Raw genomic sequence first — 20,971 nt, 5'->3', positions numbered from 1 at the left:
TTATCTTAAGTAGAAGAAGTGAATAGGGGCAAAATAAAGGTAGGTAATTGGCTGGAATATTGGAGACTTATCACTTGGTTTTGCCCGAACCCCAGGTCAGAGGCCATAAAAATAAGGAATTTCTACAGTCACCTTTATGCCATTATAATTCAAGGCAGCCCCAGGGTTACTACAATGGCAGAGAAAACAAGCTGTTTATAAATAGAAAAATAATAGAAAGAGTCGCAGTACCACCAGCTGCCACGAGGGGGAGCAAACCAGATCTGCATTGACAGCTGGGGTTGGTTTGTTGTGTTGGGTTTCCAAATCTCCAGGGAATCCATGAGACGGCAGATAAAGGAAAGAGACAGACCTGCCTAACCCCTCTCCCGGTGCAGAGACAGCCCGAGACACATGGGCGTCTGCCAGTCTGTGTATATACATTGCATGCACGGGACATGCCCCCCAGGGGCAACTACATCCCTGTATAACAAAGGAGTCTGATCACCCCATGGGATTCTGCAGCTGAGCTCAGGGGCATGTAGAGCACCCACCCAGCTAGACACCTGCCCTCCCTGTGCTGTGCCTGGAAGCCCAGCCATGAAGGACGGGGGTGAATCCAAGGACCAGCAGCTCACGGTAAATGCCCTGCATCTGCCTCCAATTATTATGTTACCTCCATGTAATTTAATTGTGTTATTAGCACTGATAGCAGTAGATGTGTTATCGTTTTATTTTTAATTAATATATGTCTTCATTTCATTTATCCTAATTCGAAAAATCTGCTGTTCCGTGTCCTGCTGTGCTGGGTGGTCAGTGGTGGTCCTAGCTGGTCCGAGTTGGTCCTTGATGGTCCTTGTCATTGAGTCTAAATAATATAACATTTTTACAAAGCTTTAGGGGGCCTATTATTCATCCTCATAATATTTACCCTTATAGCTCTCATTCTGTTTTATCCATATAGTGCCAACAGGTTCTGTGGCCCTGTACAGTAAAATATAAACAGTGAAATATACTGTATATGGAGAGCTGTGTCCAGTCCTCCCCCAGGATCTTGTACTACATATCGGTATATGTGTGAACCATAAACCCCTACAGCCTACTATCATGCCGTTACACTTGAGTTTATTAAAGATTGGTTGCCTGTGTGTTTTTCTTAATTAGTTTTAACCCCTGCAGTTCCAGAGGATTGATAATTTAAAGTAAATGTTTATGGGTACTTCAGTGTAATAAATACATTGTATAGAAGTTTGCATTATACTCTTTAATTAAATATGTAGTATTTATCAGTTTAAAATCTACCATACAAATAGATTATTTCTGTTATTTGAAAAGGAATTGGCCATATTATTTGAATTTAGAACAGCCCCAGGATTTCACCATCACAGTTTAGGCGGGCGTCACCAACTTTATAAGTGGCAGTTATATAGCCTATTGGGCGTACTGGGTCTAAGAACTTACAATTCAATTCAAGTTTAAAAAAAAAACGTCAAAACGTTCATCCGAGAACGATAACCAAGAATTTCAAGCATCTAAAGCAAATATTTCAGTATAATTGATTTATTAACCCCTTCATGCCATAAGTAGGTATCCCTCTGGTCGTAGGTTAATACTCGCTGATTTCATGTTGTGTTTGGTTCACACTATATCGTGTGTGCAATGATCTTTGCTGGGGGGTCTCCGAAGGATTATAATGGTCTTTTATATTTAAATAAGCTCTGTGTTGCAAAACATACCACTTTACCCCAACCGTGGTACCGCTAAGACTTCGTGAACGGTTGGGTGTTGAAAAAGTAGTTGCACTGGCTACATTTTGATTATTATATATCTTGCTGAGTTGTTTTTTTGTTTGTTTGTTTTTTTTATCAGATTTTTATAGCAATTGTTCTGCCGGAACGCCGTTCCTGGCTATAAATCTTTTCTGCTATTGTATGCTGCTTTGGTTTGGCTGAGCTGGAGAGACTTTATTTATTACATTGTAACCGTAGGATTAACTGCGGGGAATTCACTCAAAGTGACGGATTTGGCACTTGAAATTTACTGGTTTCCCTGGCAGGTGAGGGGTTAATAAAACGTCCAACCTGTGTGTTGAGTCCTCACTCACACAGGGCTCTCCTTGGCTGAGTTAAGGGTAGGTTCTCAGTCCTTTAAATTAATGGGTAACCAAATGGGCTAAATTATACAGCATTTGGTAAATTTTGGAAGATACCAAATTTAGTATTTACACAGTCTGGCGACGACTCTATAAGGCTGTGATCGTATAAAACACTCCCAATTGGTATTGGTGCTTTTGCTCCCAATATGTTATGGTTGATATCCCTGCATGAATGCAGGTGACTTAAGTAAATCATGAGAAGTAAATTAAATAATGACAAGTCCAGGATTCCATGATGATCGGTATTCGAGCTATGAAATGGTTAATAGTTTGAGCCCAGGATCCGTGAGTTTACAATGTTCTCAGGTATTGTTTAGGAGTGTTGATGTCGTTAAAACTTGACCCCTAAAAATGTGGTCATCCTATCCCAGCAGCCTGTCGGATGGTGGTCCGGTGAACGTATGGCTCATTGTTCGGTACATAATGTATTCTTGGCCAATGAATTCTTGCGTTTCGTATGTTTATTCCCCCCCCCCCATGGTTATAATTATGCCTCTAGTCCCAAGAGCTTACACTTTAACCACTTCTGGGATGCTGTTAGGTGTGAGAGCCCTAGCAGGGAGGATGAGACTTGAGCACATTGTGTTACCACTAACCTCACTTTTTTTTTTTCCGTCTCCTGGACAGGTTGCCCTCCGCATCCGGCCCATTAATGAGACCGAGCTGGTGGAAAGAGCCACGATCATCGCCCACAAGGTGGACGAGCAGGTATGACGTCTGGGAATCGCTGATACCGGCCCCTGAACTGACTTATAATGGTTATTAATCAACATCACGCTCTGTATTATATTGATACAATTCTGTGTGTTATTACGTACTGTAACAAGAGGAGAAATGTTACCAGAATCTAAAACAAGAGAGTCTTAGATGGAATGTGAAGAAGTTTTACTTTACTGACAGGGTGGTAGACGAGTGGAACAGCAGATGTGATCAAGAGAGACTGAAAGCCCCGTAATCTGTATCATTTTATAGAGGCATATCAAAATGTACACTTCTGTATTATATTACATATCTCGGCGTATTACGCCAGCCTTTGTGTTCTCACTCATCTGTGCCTTATTATAAAGCTGTGTGATTGAGATATATATTTATATATACACCGCAGCTTGTTATTACATAAAGAGTTGCATGGAGTATCACCGCTTGGGGTAGATTTCACTTAAGGGTTGCAGAGTTCACGTTAAGTCGGCCAGCTGGACAAAGTCATTAGCGTTAAGTGGATAATTCTTCTGTTTGTGGCAGTTTTTCCACATAAAATATTGTAAAACGCAGGCTATGGGACATTCACGGATCAGTGAAATTTAAAGGGGACTCCCACCGTAGGTTTTTTTGTTGTTCTTATTCTAAAACAGTTTGTTTTTGTTTTTTTTTTGAATAAGGATTCCTCCTTTTCATGTTCAGTGCGTGCACACACACACAAGTTCTACATTTAATTTATTTCGAAAAATATAAGGCTTTTGTTTGAAACCATTGAAACACACAACATAAAAATGTTGTGTGTAAGTATCCAAAACATCTATACAATTTACAATTCTGCTGAGAATTTCTTTTAGAACAAAAAAAAATAAAAATAATGCCCTCTATCAGGCATTCGTTATATAATGGTGTACTGGTGCTTGCGCCAAGCACCGTTACACAGAATTGGTTGGCAGGAAGCCAGCGATGCCCCTGGTGCTATAGGAAAAAAACCCACACCTTGCCACATCTTTTGTGGGCGTACCTGTACCATAGGGTAACAAAGGGGTTAAAAAAGCATCACTTTGTGTTTCAAAACATCTCCATAATACAATGTCTGAACAGCTGCTGTAAGCCATATATCCGGCTTTTGGCTATTTTAAGCACGTTTGACTAGCAGGCTGAGCTAGGCAAATCCTTTAAAATACTGACATGCAATAGCTGATAGAATTTCTTGGTCTTAATAACCCCCTGACCAACGAAAGTCCATGAGGGATTATGATTATAAAATACACATATATGATGCTTTCCCTTTTAATGGAGGGGGAAATAATACAATTATTTTGCGGGTTCAATAAAAGTAGATGTAACAGAACACCTTGTAGACGAGTAATCTGGTCCGTTAAAATGAATTGCAAAGCAGAAGACGGAAAAAGAAAGGATAGAAGCAGACAGATTAAGGGACAGACAGAAGCCCAGATGGCATTGAATAATACACCGATACGTTGTATCAGAGGCTCGCTTGCTGCTGGTTTTTTTTGTTGTTGTTGCTATGGTAACAGCCCGACAGACGGGAGCCGGCTGGAGGATGGAATGTTTTGGCAGGGGATCAATAGGATAAAAAGATGGGGGTGTAGATTGCACGTTACTACCTGCGGCAGGTGCTTTACCTCCACCTCCTCCCCCTGAGCTGAGAGAATAGACAGCCTGTGTGTGGGAGAATCACACCACGCCGTGTACGCCGACACGCAAGCGCGCCATGTCTCCATCCGACAGGAATCCAATGAGGAATTCATACCGATAACCTCAAAAATTATGGGGGGGAGCAGTTTTGCTTTGCGTGCTTTACTTCCTGCTGGGTCTTGAAAATTCACCCCCCAGGAAAATGTTTTCGACCACCTACCCATTTTGTTCAAATATCAATCAAAACATTTCTCTGTGGAATATGAATGTCGGACGGGGCATTAAGGCTTTTTCCTAGCTGGCCTTTTGATATATTGATAGGTATTTGTGGAAATAAGTAAATTTTATAAAATGTAATTTTTTTTTTTTCTCAATCTAATGTATGTAATGAATACACCTATTTTCAGCTAAATCATTATGGATTATAGGGCTGTAGAACCCTGTTATACCCTCGTACCCAACAAACATTCTGAGCTTCTAGAAAAGAGGGGCATCAGGGATTTGGGGCCAACAAAGTGATTGTCCCCAATCGGTTGAAAGATAAGGAGGCAAGAGTTTCCCAGTCCCCTTTTTAGTCTTTTTTGATTAGATTTGATCCACAATGTGTCTTAACTTAACTTACTTTTTAGTACCAAAGCAGTCAACAATGGACTGCTGACACCCTCAGGCACTGGATGGATTAGATGGGAGATTTTGTCTTGTTAACAAGTATCAATGCCCTGGGCATGTATGGGATTAGATATCCACCTTTAATCAGGGCAGCCTTTCCTGCTGTCACCAGTCGCATGCTTCGATGCCTTAGCCAGAACGCTGACATATGGCAGGTGAGAAGCATTCAACGTATGACAGCCAGAAGGAGGATAACCCAACGTGTTCCATGCTGACCACGATCAGCCGCGACATACGGCTCCAGTATCTAGATCACAGCCCCTAGAACTCATAGTGCGTGTGTGTTCCACCAGCCATGTTGGTCTTTGCGGTTTCCAAAATGTGAAATTGGCAAAATAGGAGACATTTGGTGGGAACCCTACTTAAGTTCTTGAACTCCATAACCCACACAAGTTTATGATATCAGATGGCATGTTCTCTGGGGCCGAACCACCAGTCTGCTCTGGCATCTTGATGGAACAACACCTTTTAAAGTAGAACTTTATAATATTTGTCATTGAGCGTGAAAGCTTAAAAAAAAAAAAAAAAAAAAAAAAAAAAGGAAACCAAGCCAGTAATTATTTATTTAATAAAAAGCTGGACGCATCCTGGTTTAAAGGAATTTCTACGCGTCACCATGAAACCTGTTGTCTGGTTGACCACTAACGCTACCCACCATTAAGATCACCCATGGGGTGGTGGTCATACTTGAACTGGAATACTTTTGTGAACGGTGAAATCCTTTTCTTTTTAAAATTATCTATGTTGTGGGTTTTTGATTGAATGTATAGATGATGAGAATGACACACGGATACAACTTCTTTGTTACCAAAAACACCTTTATATTAAATTGTGTGCTTTGGAATGTTCTCCTTTAAATATGGCTTTGGCTTATTGAATCGAGAAATAATGGCAGCCCTGTTCTGCTTTCAACAAGATTACTAGTCCACCGTGGCTCGCATCAATGTCTCGTTATATGTTCTCAGAGAAGTGTCGCAATTAATTAGAGAGATTTGCTAAGGCGGCCTGGAAATGATTGCGTTAAGCCCCTCGTTGACAGAAGGATGCTTGGAAAACCCTTTAGAAAGCAAAGTGCTTTAAAGGGACATTACAGAAAAAATATGCAATAAAAGAAAAATTCCAAGAAACTCCACTTTTTCTTGAGTTATTTCTGTAATGGTTTTTAATTTTTAACTCTTTGTTGGTCTTCAAAAGTTTCAATATGATAAGAATGGTTCTGTATGGGGAAATTAAATAAAGACAGTGGCCAAGGGTTGAGCCTTTTTCCAAAAATGAGAAAGAAAAGGTGAGCTACCGTGCCAACATCCAAGTTGTGGGTTGGAACATACGCATGTCTCAACTAAACCTGTACTGAGATGTTACTACCGCCTTAAGGTTTGTATTAACATTGTTAACACATCGTAGTTCAAATTAAGTTCTTGCCATGTCGATGATATCATACAGCGTTAGCACAAAATTGTAGGGGGATTGGTGGGAGATCAAGATGGCTGCTTGCTTGTCAGCCTTCTTGTACATGAGCTCATTTGGAAGGCAATTGTGCCCTTTTTTTGTAACATTGTTACCCTCTATTGAACACCGTTCTGTCCTATGGTATCGGCTGTCCTTGAGTTAAATACTCAGCTTTGTTCCAGATTGGAAATTGGACTATCCCACCTGTGATTAGGCAGAGAATATTCCCACTGTCCATCATAACACTGAGCCTATGTCTGCTGAAGTTGGCATCATGTTTACGAGGGAGTTGGCATCTCTCATCTGCGATACAAGAATTCAACCTCAATCATCGCTACACAATGCCGAACCCAGACCTTTTAATTATAATCTCCCTGATTCTTTTTTTTTTTTTTTTTTTTTAACAATTGGCAATCCAACTAGAACCAAATTACAATCAGATATCAAGAAAGTAGGACGTTTTCCATGACTTAATGTTAAGAGCATCTTTAATTCCCACTTCCATCCTGCATTCGCACCCCCTGTGGCTCTAAGAACAAAACATAAAATAGGAAGGAAGCATTCAGTATGTAGAAAATCTTCTTCTTCTTGAACATTTTGATCAGTTGGTGACCTTACTTTTCCACCGATAGAACTCTAAGCCTGGTTTGCTGAGGTTTGCCCACAGTATACCCACTGCCCCAAGAAAGTAAATGTATTCATAGAACCATCATACCAAGATCTGACATTTCCCAGAACCCTTTGAACAAACTTTATTATTTGTAGGGATATTTTGTCTGAGCAGATAATATCGAAGGTTGTGTAGGTCAACCAAATACTCATGTTCTTCACATACATTATTGTTTGACAGAATCACTTGTAATCTTGCTGTGTTTGACTCTGTGATTGCTGTAGATGGTGGTTCTGATGGACCCGATGGAAGATCCGGATGACATCTTAAGAGCCAACCGGTCCAGGGAGAAGTCCTACGTGTTTGACGTGGCCTTTGATTACACAGCGACTCAGGTACAATGCGACTTCTCTGATCAGGACGGCTACGACACCGGTCTGAAGAAGAGATACTGAAACAGTAACTTGTGGTTGTTTTTCGATAGACCTGTAAGAACGGTACCGTGTAATGTATACATCCAAGATTAGATGTAATGTGATGCACCCAGAAGGAGTCATTCCTTGGACCAAGAAGAGAATTAAACATGTGGGGGTTTCATGACTTGCTTGTGATATCAGGACATGCATTTAATTTAATAAAGTTGCAGGCGACATGCTACCAAACATCACATATAATGCCCTGGATTCCAGAATTACTATTTTTTTTGTTGTTTACTAGAGTTTAATACGGAGTTCCTTTTTGTCGGTGTTTACTATACAAGTAAAATAAATTTAATGGCAAGCTTTGGAGTCTGGTCCTGTGTGCCTACCTTGCTACAATTTAATTAACAACAACTTACACTTACAAAATGAAATGACAGAATCTAATGGCGTCTTAGCATCCAGCCCATGGGTCAGTACTCGAAGCATGCCGGTTATAGCGGGAGTCTGCATGGTGGTGCTCAGCTGGTATATTAGGTTCCCCCGGGTGCCGAGGAGAGCAAACAGCTCTGTTTTCCAGGAATAATTAACAAAGAATGCACTAGGGAGCATCTTTCACGATTATGTTTAGCTCATTCAAGGTATTCTGGGATCTTTAAGAAATGGTTAGGCTGTGACCATGGTGCAGAATTAAAGACAACAAAAGAAATAAGGCATTAGGAAGGCGTGCTTATTGTTAAGGAGGCTGAAAGATAGTGGGTAGGTGCCATCGCTATAAGGGTGATTAAGGAGATTTGCGTGAGTTTTAGACATCTGCTGAGACTAGGACTCCTAGGACTGAATCTAATGGGAGCAGAGCTAAGAGCGGTGAAGATATTTCACCAGGGTGACAGACGGTATGATCAGATTAACGTGAGTTAAGGTTGCCCTGGGCGTTCTGGATCAAAAAGGAAAAAAAAAAAAAAAAGATTTAAAATATAACAAAATTTAATAATTATTAGTTTACTAGAGCGGGGTCAATTAACCGCACTGTGCTGATACCGACATCTGATCAATTATTTGATGTATTTGTCAAGGCTACAATAGTCCGCTTAGCCTCGTGTCTAGAACTTGTCATAACATGAGCCGCTTTGGCCGTTGGTGGCATTGGACACTCAACACCTTCTGGAGATGGTGAAGTGAATGGATGTTAAGGAATGGGGGAACTGATTGGAAGCCCTTCTGAGGGCGCAGTAAACTTCTACCGTAGTTAGCTGTTGTCTGTACATCTCTACGTCCAACTTTTATTTATGATTATCTATAGAGTCCTTCCTCGTCCTCGGGCTGGCCGATTTTTTTCCCTGTTGCATGTTTGGCTGCCTCCGCTCTCGCTGTTCCTCACTCTCCCTTTCTTGTCTTTGCCCTTGACATAGAGTCTCTTAGCCGAGAAAGGTAGAGAGGAAACACAAGGCGAGTGAGCGGTAGAGTTACCTCCTTGGAGGGATCACGTTGCCTCTTTGTGTTCTGGGTTCTGTTACCGCCATACTTACATTAATCTCCAGGTCTCCTCTTCTGTCTGACTCTTGCCCTTGTCACTAAGTAATGCTGCTCAGGAGAACTGGTTAGATGAGAATACAAAGAAATCTATTTTTTCCCCCCTAAGTAACGTGAATAGACTAGAAGTTTCTTACCACCTATCGCTGTACAAAGTCATTCTCTTAATGGCCAAGGCAAGATCTCCACTGTAGAAACTTGTTCCGGTTATTGTAAAAGACATTACAATAGCTGGCTTGTACCTAGTTACGGGTTTAATAAGTACAATTACTTTGTCTTTTGTGCGCTTAAACTTATTTTTTTACTTTTATGAAAACTATTGCACAAACCTACCTTATATTAAAAGTAAAGTATGCCCAAGTATACTTGTTGGGGCCACAGCCATGGAGAACACTGGTATTATGGGCTCCTTGATTCCAGATCTAGTAGCATTGGTTACTCCACGGAACCATGGTCTGAACAGAAAACACATTTAGAAAATTGACCACCATGCCATATTTAATCTTCATCACAGGGTCCTTATTTCAGACTTTACTGCTTTTTCAGGATATTGTGTACCGTCTCACCACAAAAGGCCTCATAGAAGGAGTTATCTCTGGATACAACGCCACCGTATTTGCCTATGGTCCCACAGGTGAGTCGGGTTGATACCTGGACAGTTTGTGCCCCAAAAATAAGGTAGACCTCTGAAGAACTGAATGTATCTGGAGTACGCTCAGCTTCACAATTCAGAGTAGCTTTGTAAACTAAGTGGAGTCTAAAAAAAAATGAAGGCTCGTGCCAGGTGAGTGATACTCCCTGGACCGCTGTTCTCTGTGAGTTACCTGTGAGCAGTTTGAGGGAACGGTCAATGATTTGGGCGCATACTGTTGAACAGCCATGGATACCAAGGGATCCTGCTAATTCTGAATCAGGTGAATACCTGAAATGTTAATTATTTGAACTTTTTTGACCGGCAGAGTGATAAACAACCAATTTAATTAATAGTGGTATTTGATTCCTTAATTAATATTGGAATGTCGCCCAAAATGTAACCGCAGAAATGATCCACAATTATTTTATCTGAGAATAATTTGGCAGATTGTACCCTCGCCCCATCGCCGAGCTAAAACTTTTACTATGTCCGTGTTACATCTTTTATTTTACCTACTAATGGACCGTCATCCAGAGAAATACAAGTAGCTGTAGTGGAACACAATAAAAATAAGGACGTTTTGCTTGTCCATGAAGATTATAGTCTGCAGACGAAACAGGTTAAACTGTGTGCCAAGTTAAGTGTAAGTAAAATGGTTGTCTTGGGTATCCAGCCTCCATCACGTGTTACCATGACTTCAAGTCACAAAAGTCTCCTTTGGGATCAATATTTGGGTTTATAAACAGGAGCCGTGTTTGAAAGCTCTCGCCCCCTCCTGGATACATTGTTCCTATGGAATTGTCTCTGTGATTCATTAACATAGTGTAACATTGTTTAATTGTTATATTGGCTAATTTTACACATATATATATTAGTCTTTCCCTAAGAACTGTGCATGTAATTGTTTTTGAGTGAGGTACGTTGATGACATTACCACCAAAGTTTGTATAATCCTTAAAATATCTAATTCAAAGGGATTTTGACCATCCTACTCGACAAATTCTCACATTTATATCGCTAAAAGAACAGGTCTGATGCCTCTGTAGCCCACCTCTACCACCTTTTTGTATTTGCAGGATGTGGGAAGACCTACACCATGTTGGGAACCGACCGGGAACCTGGAATATACATTCGGACACTTAATGACCTCTTTAAAGCCATTGAAGAGACGAGCGATGACATGGAGTACGAAGTTTCTATGTCTTATATGGAGGTAAGTGACAAATGTGCATGAGGCTGTTATATAACCGTTTGTAAACTATTCAGTGGTGTTCTTCAGGTTGGGAAGGAGAGATCTCGATAAAGGCTTAGAATCCTGGGACAGAAAGGTCCATAAACCTTATTGTTATTAGAAAAAAAATGGAGTCCGTGCAATGTATACACACTGATAACATGATGCACTCCTAGTTCTGTATGAAAGAACTTTGTGTACACACGCAATGTCTAACGTATCAGATTGGCTTTGATAAACACACATCTCCATAGCTCGTGCAGCTCCTAACATCTCCTCTGCTGGCTTCCTACCCCCCCTCTTCCTATTGCGAGACTCCCTGATAGCGTTTACGTGTTGGCCAAGCGCGCCATCCTTGCGTACAGAAAAGATAATCTCCATAGTGACGAATAGGGACGGGCTGCGTATGCTGCTTCCTCGGATGGGTAGGGTGGCGATGGCTTTACGACCTGTTCAATATTTGCACATTACTCACGAGTGGGTGAAACCAGGCAGGTGTCCTCGGATTCTAGAACCTCAAAAGAAACCAGCGTGAAATCGGATAGGCGGATGGTAAATGATCCATCATCGCGACTCCAGGACAAGGGATTATTTTTATCACAAATAAAATATTTCGCCTGCGTTTTGACACTTTATACATATATTTTAAATGTCACGGCTGGGACAGTCCCTTTTTTGCTTGTCCGGGTATCTTGTCATACTAATAGCGAATTATTACCATTTTATTGTTTACCTCTGTAAAGCACATAATTGATGGTGAATAGTCCAAACATGAGTAATGTTTATGTAATATACACAAAATGGACCCAACGGAGTGCATCCGGAGGACCAGAAGTACACAGACCTTGCATAAACCTATCTTTGGGATTAAATTCATTTTAAGGTTTTTTTTTAGTTGGGTAGGAAATTTAAGCAGATTAGCCGCACCATCTGGTTCTTGTCTGGTTTTCAGAAGGTGTTCATCTGTTCCACCACTTGTCCATTCTTCACGTCGGTGAAACTATACAATTCCCTACGGCTGCCGTCACTGTGTAACGTCATTTTTTTACGCCTTCCCCCTACAGATCTATAATGAAATGATCCGGGATCTACTGAACCCCTCGCTGGGTTATCTGGATTTACGGGAGGACTCAAAGGGAATAATCCAAGTAGCCGGAATCACTGAGGTGTCCACCATCAATGCCAAAGAGGTCTTTAATGTTACCCATCTGTCATTTATCAAGTGGCTGTTCTTGTCATTTGTATACTTTATAAAATACCTTCTCCTCTTAGATCATGCAGCTGCTCATGAAAGGGAATAAGCAAAGGACACAGGAACCCACAGCGGCCAATAAAACCTCTTCCCGGTCTCACGCCATACTGCAAGTCACGGTCAGACAGAAGAGCCGCGTGAAGAACATCACCCAGGAGGTCCGGGTGGGACGCCTCTTCATGATTGACTTGGCGGGATCAGAGAGAGCATCTCAGGTAACTACCATACAATGAGGACCTGTAAGAACATCCAACATTGCCCTGACTAGGTCCCCCTAAACGTCTAGATTTCCAAAATCAACCAAAAGTGGGTTTTCATTGCATTTTCTGTCCTCCACACCCATATTGCACATGCTTACTAAATAATGGTGACCTGAAGGCTCTGGAACCTTGTGCCATACCAAAAAATCTAGAATTTGGTAGTGAACGGGGGGGATTTCTTTCCAACTAGAAATCTCAGGGTTCTCCTACGATGAGAGGTATTTACGTCCCTGCTTTGTGCAATATGATGCCGTGGATGTATTTAGCCAGAGCCCGTTTCAGAGGAGATGCCTTGAGTATCTGGGCAGGCGGTCAGCTGTCTCCTGTGTTTATCCCAAACCAAGGCCTCTCTCTGAACCTGCTGTTTTATTTGAAACCTGATGCGAGCTTCAGGACAAAGGCTCTCTCTGCAAAGAGTCTCTGCTGCTCAACAAAACCGCTGATGGGTTCATGGAAGGGTGGAAGCTCCACCTTGTGGTATGTCTGCAATAGTTGCCATCTTCTACAGACAATAAAACCAAAGGGTTTAGCGCATAAAAACATACACAGAAACATTTAAAATGACACTACTTGTGTTTATTTGCTTGACATGCTAGAGAGTCCAATTAATAGTTTGTAGAACCTCACATTTTTTTCCATAATTATATCTCTGTAATTTGTTATTACAGACCCAGAACCGCGGACAGCGTATGAAGGAAGGAGCCCATATTAACAGGTCTCTGCTGGCGTTGGGGAATTGCATTAACGCCCTGAGTGATAGGGGTGGCAACAAGTATGTCAACTACCGTGACAGCAAGCTGACCAGACTGTTAAAGGTACCTCACTCCATTCAGGGAGCCGTGATTAGCATCTATTCTAATTTAATGAGCTCCAGGGCAATTAAGTAGACTTTTATTGTAAAAAAAAAAAAAAATCTGAACAAACCATTAAACGGTAAAAATAAAATCCCACCCCCTGCTGTTCATACGTGGAACTGCAAGCAAACAAAACCATTGGCGTTCTTCAAACCGTGGAGTCCATTGGCGCTTTCTGACACTTGCCAGCTCTATAGCGGTATTGTAGAGGAGTTCCTGGGAATTTTATGACTAGTGGCATTCGTGGTTTCCAACAGGAGTGTTTATTAGCTCACCGACACGTACTGAGCTCTTGGTTTTTTTGTAAACGTATTCGCGAGTCACAATAAATACGTTTGTTTTATGTCACGCTGTTTTTTTTTTTTTTAGTAGTCTAAGCCAAGTCTTCTTTGTTACATTATATGTACTGTTACCCTTAGGGTAGGGTAAAATAAACAATTTTGGATTCTTCTTTTTGAGATTCCTAATTTTATAATATAATTATTCTTCCTGTTGTTTAGAGAGGTTTTCCTACTTGTATATAGTGATGTAAGGGGTTTAACATTAAGGTGTTGGTCATTATGGAGGATGGCAAAAAAATAACCCTGTTTAGCCCAAACAGATATAATGTTCTGCCCTTTGCGTTATGGAAGTTTAGTGTGTGTCGTGATACAGTACTTTTGTCTGTTTTACTTTCTATAGGACTCGTTGGGTGGAAATAGTCGTACCGTGATGATTGCTCACATTAGTCCGGCCAGCAGTGCCTTCGAGGAGTCCCGGAACACACTTACCTATGCTGACCGTGCCAAAAATATCAAGACTCGGGTATGTGCAGACGGACACCCGCATCGCAATCGTAGTCTACTGTCGTTGAATGCCACATAACTGTCTGCGCCGCATAAATAGCGACTTTGTTTGGGACAAAGTGTGTAGAGCAAAAAACATCAATCTACTAATGAAGATGCATACACTATAAAACCTTTTTCTAGCTGTAGGTCCTATATGCAATTTAAGTCATCTGCATAGCAGTTGCATGGTGCAAGGTGGAACTTCCCAAAACAGAGAGATTCTTCTCTGGAATTTTTTTATTTTTTTTATTATAGACATTGTGAAGTTTATGTATATGATTTTAGTTGACTTGTTCTTGCCAGTAACACCTTGTTTATTTATCTTTTATTAATGTCTGATGTTGACCAGGTCAAGAGGAACCTTCTCAATGTCTCATACCACATTGCTCAATACACCAGCATCATCTCTGATCTGCGGAATGAGATCCAGAGGCTGAAGGAGAAAATCGACGAGCAGGGCCTTAAACAGATGAGGAGCGAAAAGGGTGACATTCGGAACATCCAAGGTAACTCCATCATGATGAACTGATCTAGTACATAACCACGTTTGGGAATTATTTCCATACCTCCTGCTTTTAGCAGATACTCTTGGATACTCTTAAGCGCGAGATATTCTGGGAATGGTAAACGGATGTGTAGAAAACAAAAAAACTGAGTATTCACAATCACTTCTATCCTAGAATGGGAATATGATGAAAACATTCTCAATATTACTACACATAGTGGTGTGAGGTATATAAGTTACACTATCAGTAATAAAAACATGGAAAGTGCTGAAGTTTTCTGCAGTTCTACGATCCTTCAGTCATTTAATCCCACTGACTTATTTTGTGACCATTCCAGCGGAGGTCCAACTTCACTCCTCACCTTACGACCGGCATGAGATGGAACAGCTAAGAGAGCAGCTGATCAGGGCCTTCCGAGAGCAAATGGACATCCGCCGGCAGCTTATGGAGCTGGAGAATAATCACATGGAGATCCAGATGGAAACTTCACGCCACTTCCTCGTCATCGCAGAGTAGGTGGAACATCCGGTGATATGGCGGAGACTTCATTAGTGTCCACCGCTGCTTCCCAGACCAGTCAGACATGCATGAATCATTTTTCTTTTTACTGTAATACCATTGATGGGGCCAAAAGCTTACAATCCAAGAGGATGTGGGGGTATATTACATTATGACTGCCATATGTATTCAGAACTATTTAAACACATCTTCCCTTTAAATTTTATATTTAAAGTAATACATATACAGGGAATTCCTAAGCGATTATAGCTACGTTGTTTCTGTTAAGAAAAAAAAAAACCAAGGTCCGAAAGTCTGTTCCTGTTTTACGGTTGTAGCTGGGAGCAAGAGAAAACACGGCGGATCCACAAATGGAGAGGAGAGCTCAGGAGAGAAAGCTACGGCAAGGATGACAGTGAAAAAGACTCGGACACAGGAGACGACCAGTCTGACATCATGGAACCACCAGAGGTCACCATGGCCAGGGAGAACATCCATGCGCTGGTGGGGGACCAGAACAAGCTACGCAGGCGAAAGGTAAAAATCGGGACGGGAAATGGGGTAGTGTTATAGGAGAGTAAAGGAACCAATGTATGGTATGCCTCCTTTATATTAAATAGGTAATATAGATACCATTCATACATTTAATGAGTATTGAAATGAGAGTACATTGAAGCTTTCATTATGCAAGAAAATGGACTGGTTCAGGTCTTCATGACTTTTTTATATATTTGGTAAACTGCAAAACTGGATTTACCAGTTTCAACTAATTTTGCGAAATACTTCATTTTCAGCTTGAATTAGAGAAGACGTTTAAGGATATTCGACATCGAGCTCGGAAACTAGAGGAAGTTCTTCCTAAGCGTATCAGCTCAGAAGAGCAGAGGGAAGTACTGAGTCTACTATGCAAAGTCCACGAACTGGAGATCGAAAACACCGAGATTCAGTCGCATGCCTTGCTCAAGGATAACATGATCCGGCAGAAGACGTACTTGGTGCAACGGTTCGAGCAGTATCGCTGCCTCTGTGATGAAATCATCAGGCAACAGAGGAGGCTAATCAGCGGTACTGAAGAAATGAGAAAAATATGATGGAGAGGAAGGGTTTTAGAATATTTGAGAGGAGAAAAAAAATGGGTTAATGGGTTGAAGAGGAAATATATTGCTTGTGACTTATTTATTTGTAGCTTAACGTATAGTAACTGGTACATTTTACAATTTTCCAGATAGTAACATGGCTGTTCCTCACCCTCTGGAGAACCTTTATCAACTCTACCTTCGGGAGTTAGAAGAAGGCAGCTTGGAACGTATCAGCCTCATTGATAAAGTGGGAGTCTTGGCTCTAAAGGTATTAACAGGGGCATCAAAAATAAGATAAGGGGAAAGGCCACCCAAAACAAGATTCCGAATTAATCCGGTTTAAACAATGTGATGTGTTTTTATTTTGACATTAACTTTTTTCAGGACACCAACAGTTCCCTTCCGAAACTTCCACAACTCATGGCAGAAGAAAATTCACAGGAGCCGGACTCGGACCAGGAGAGCGTGAGGACGTTTGGATCGGATAACATGAATCCTAGTATCAGGGATTCATACAGGAACATTCTTCCTAGACTCCTGTCCGAAACAGATAGGTGAGAATCCTGCGATGTTAGCCCGAATTATAGCAGATACATTTGGTGGCAAAACATCAGGACTACTGTGGTACAGCTAGGGGGACTTGGCAGAATCGCTCTTCAGCTTATACATGTATGATGTGGAAGGCCATCTGCTTTGCTATAGGTTGAAATCCCTTGAAAACCTATTGAGGTCTCCTAAAAAATCTATAGGGGGTACACCTGTATAGCTGTAATTTAAAATAAAATGTTAAATATTAAATGAGGCAAAGTATTCATGGACAGAAAATGTTCCTTCTTAGCTATGTGGATATTGAGACATTACAATGGATTTTATACTGGGTGCAGAATGGAATTGACATCAGTTTCACCACCATCCTTTTTTTTCTTTCACAGTGATACAAACAAAGTATTTAAAACCAGCCCACGTGCGCGTCACTTTAAGAACTCTAGTGTGGTGACCCCACCCCCCATACACGTGAATGGAATTGTACGGCAGGAGGTAGGTTGGTTAAGGGTTAACCAATCTCTTTTTTGTTTATTTTTTTACCATAGAGCTTTTAGTTGACCCTATTTATTTATTTATTTTATTTAAATCTATTTTTTTCTGTGGTAGGACCCTGCGGGGTCAAGTTTTGGTGGGATTTGGACCAAAAATTCTAATTCAAATCATATCTACCACTCAAAAAAAAAAAAAAAAAATAGAAAATAATGAAAATATTGAAAGATGCAGAAAAATGTTGAATAGTAATAAAATGAGCTAAAGACATGGAAAACACCAGAAAGAAGCGTGGGTCGCAATCTCTAGTGGTTTCTGTATAACCTGATATTGCCTACGGTACCCGATCCCTACAGCTGATGATGACATAATTAGTTTTAATGAATAACATGACATATTACACTTTTCCTTTCAGCGTGCTGCTCGTGACAATTTGAGCATGAGCCATATGAATTCTTCTCCCGACAGCGGTGACAAGGTCACTTTAACAGGTAAAGGTAAGTCGCTCCTGTTAACCTGTAACGTGCTGCAGGGTAAGCATGATGTATAAAGTGCATTGTTATAAAATAATAGCCGGTATTACCGGTTGATGGTGCATTAAGAGGATAATACTGCCTGTAACTGCCCTGCTCCCCTAGCACACCCTGTAACTTCTCCCGTTACCATCGCTCACCTTATAACTCCTACCGTACTGTGCCTTGGATCAGTAACTTGTAACCCAGTCCTTCACCAGATTCTAATCTTTCCAACTGATTCTGTTTATGGAACGACAGTAGACTGCATATCTCATAATTAAGAATATCATTCACATTGCGGAACGTGATGTCTACCTTGGATAACAGCGATACAAAAGAAATCCTTTCTCAGCTATCCGTATAATACTTCCCATAACGGCCACTGAGATGGGTTATACTATAAAATTAGCAGCTATGGGCATAAATTAATGTTATATTAATAACACAGCCTTCAAGATTACAATATTTTTTTTTATTATTAAAATGCTCATTTAACTTGAAAGACATCCACATAATGAAATAAAAGATCTTTTGTACACATAGCCTGTAATCATTAAATCTTTTGGATTGACGTTGGACGAGAACTTGTTCTGGTTTATAAATGAAGAAAAACATGGAAGGGATAGTTTGCAATTTTGATTTGGTGTCTTACAATTTACTAGCCATCATTACAGACCATCAGGCTGTTCCAAGGGGGTTTTAGTACATAGCCATGTATGTTTACCATGTGGACTGCCATTTTGGAATAACAAAATGTCTAATTTGTCCTTCCAGAGAAGAGAGAAATCATGAGAGGCATCAAGAGTATTGCCGTGAAAGCGGCCCGACGCCGGTCCAAGGTTATCGAAGGTGACCGCCTCCAATTGCTGCATCCCATGAAAGAGAAGAGCAACCTCTCTGTCCACTCACTGAGTGAGAGTGAGGACAATCCGTTCCTGGACCGGAGGCTGCCAAGCTCTCCACTCCACCATGCAGCTAGCGAGGACAACCTGTCCAGCAGCACTGGGGAGATGGCTATTGCCCCCGGACCTGGCAAACACCAAAGAGATTCCCCCAACCTCTGGCAGCGAGTACAGAAAAAGGGGACACAAAAACCAGAGACATTAGAGGTGAAACGTAGAAAGAAAAGGTCAAGGTCTTTTGAGGTCACTGGCCAAGGGGTAAGAAACTCAAGTCAAATATTTTGTTATCACCATAAAGTAAAAAAAAAGATGAATGCCTTGTGACAAAAAACACCCTTGCTAAAGGCACCAGGGCCACCCATGGTAATAAGTCAACTCTTTTTGCAGCTCGTCCGACCAAAGAACCATCCCCCACACATCCGAGCTCTGGAGAGCAACTCCGAACACAAGATCACGACCATGACCAATGCCCAAACCCTCAACAGCCGCCTGCCCGGGAAAGTCGTACTTCCGATTGCTCAAGTTAAACTTCCGCAGAACCAAGCAGGTCCGTGAAGTATAAAACGTTCTAGGAGGACATGGCATAGTACATGACATGGTACATAGTACATAAAACATTTTATTAACAAGGCAATCCTTCTGGGGCTTGGTACCCCCAGGTCAATATAAGATTCATGCCTGTTCTCTAGGAAGTCTTGTGGGTACGGGATTATTACCATCATGACCCAGCATCTCCAAATGTACTAAATGGTTGTGGAGCCAGAGAGGTGTGCTGGCAAAGGGTAGGGGACCATCTTTGTAACATATCCCACTACCATAAACTTTGTTTTGTTTGTTTTTTCTTTCTCCCCCCCCCAGGAACCATAATTAAAATGGCGGACCAGCAAGGCACAGGAAATCACCTTAACCAGACAGGAAATATCAAGAAGCAGATATCTACCAACCAACGTCCACGTTTCAACTATGTACATGCCAACGCCGGAGGCAATTATGGAAAAGAGATCAGGGTTCGGAAACACTGACGGAGCGTCGCTTGTTTAACTACAAGACTTCATGAAAAGACCTGTTAATTTTTTTTTTTACCAGCATTAATAAAATGCATCTAAATTTTATATTCCGGTACTTTCATCTTTCTGAAAGCTGTGGTGGCTTTTTGGTGAGGAGGACAATCATGCGTTGACATATACCCCAGACGTGGCTGTGTGTTTAGGTTCCATGGGAGGATCTTACCCAGAACGATACAAATACGGGGCATGTCTACTGTTACAGATCCAGCAGAGATTTTAAATGAGTCATTATTTTACATTTTTATAATTTAATAATTAGATGCTATGCACTATAATTAAATTACAGACAGATTTTTTTTTTAAGGAAGAAAAACAAAAGAAACAAATTGCATTTTTGGCTCTTGTAGACCATAGAACGTCAATCACCTACCTGGAAGCACCGTCATCTTCTGTGATCTGTTATCTTGCATAAATACCTTTTTATTGTGATATAAAAAGGATATCTTATGCAGTTGTTTTTTTTTTTTGCACAATTGGCGTCTTATTCTGTATACATAAACATACATTTTAGGCCAGCTCTAGAAAGTAGGCAGTGGCCAACGAAGGCTCCCTGTGCTCAATTACTTAAATAATGACACTTGTTTTTGTCCATCCCTATGTACAAAAGCCCTTTTCAGGCTTTATCAATGAATAAGCTGGTACGCTATATGCATTAGGAGTTTGTGTCCGCAGTCCATTGCTAATGGCAGATGAGCATCAAAAACATCGAAATACAAATTTTCTGTAACATATCATTTAAAAAACACCGCTGCTATGCAATTTGTATTTTCCGTTGCTGTTCAGTGTTTCTATCTGAAAATGTTAAATACTTTAAACACCAGGTATCTAAATTAATTGTGCTTAAATCATCTCAAATGTATACCTTGTGATTGGTTTTATAGAAACTCTGCCTGCTATATGGTCATCAGATTTTTTTATTTTTTTTTTAACACAAAAGGTGCTATTAATAATATTAATTATAAATAAAAGCAGCAAAAAATTTTTATATGCACCAACCATAACTACTGTTAGATAAACAGGACATTTGCCAGAAAGGTTGAACAAAAAAACATAATTGCCCCACTGTGTGTGTGTGTGTGTGTGTGTATGTAAATTATATATATAATATATACATACATACATACACACACACACACACA

General features: G+C 40.8%; 1 protein-coding gene across 1 annotated transcript; it reads left to right on the top strand.

Annotated features, from left to right (window-relative positions):
- Positions 1-579: 579 nt before the first annotated feature.
- Positions 580-19,787, top strand: LOC149278724 (kinesin-like protein KIF19). The gene is made up of 20 exons (XM_089501786.1): positions 580-618; positions 2,762-2,842; positions 7,505-7,615; positions 9,719-9,806; positions 10,883-11,019; positions 12,102-12,227; positions 12,310-12,504; positions 13,218-13,364; positions 14,085-14,207; positions 14,580-14,736; positions 15,074-15,248; positions 15,573-15,771; positions 16,029-16,299; positions 16,460-16,581; positions 16,698-16,867; positions 17,246-17,359; positions 17,787-17,845; positions 18,638-19,023; positions 19,153-19,312; positions 19,624-19,787. Exons 1-20 carry the CDS (start codon positions 580-582, stop codon positions 19,785-19,787), a joined length of 3,024 nt encoding a protein of 1,007 aa, XP_089357912.1.
- Positions 19,788-20,971: the final 1,184 nt, after the last annotated feature.

Source organism: Sceloporus occidentalis, unplaced genomic scaffold (assembly GCF_023333645.1).
Source record: "Sceloporus occidentalis isolate IW3139 unplaced genomic scaffold, rSceOcc1.0.p SCAF_182, whole genome shotgun sequence".
NCBI lineage: Eukaryota > Metazoa > Chordata > Lepidosauria > Squamata > Phrynosomatidae > Sceloporus > Sceloporus occidentalis.
The sequence above is the reverse complement of the archived record's forward strand: the minus strand, read 5'-3'. Positions and strand labels throughout refer to the sequence as shown.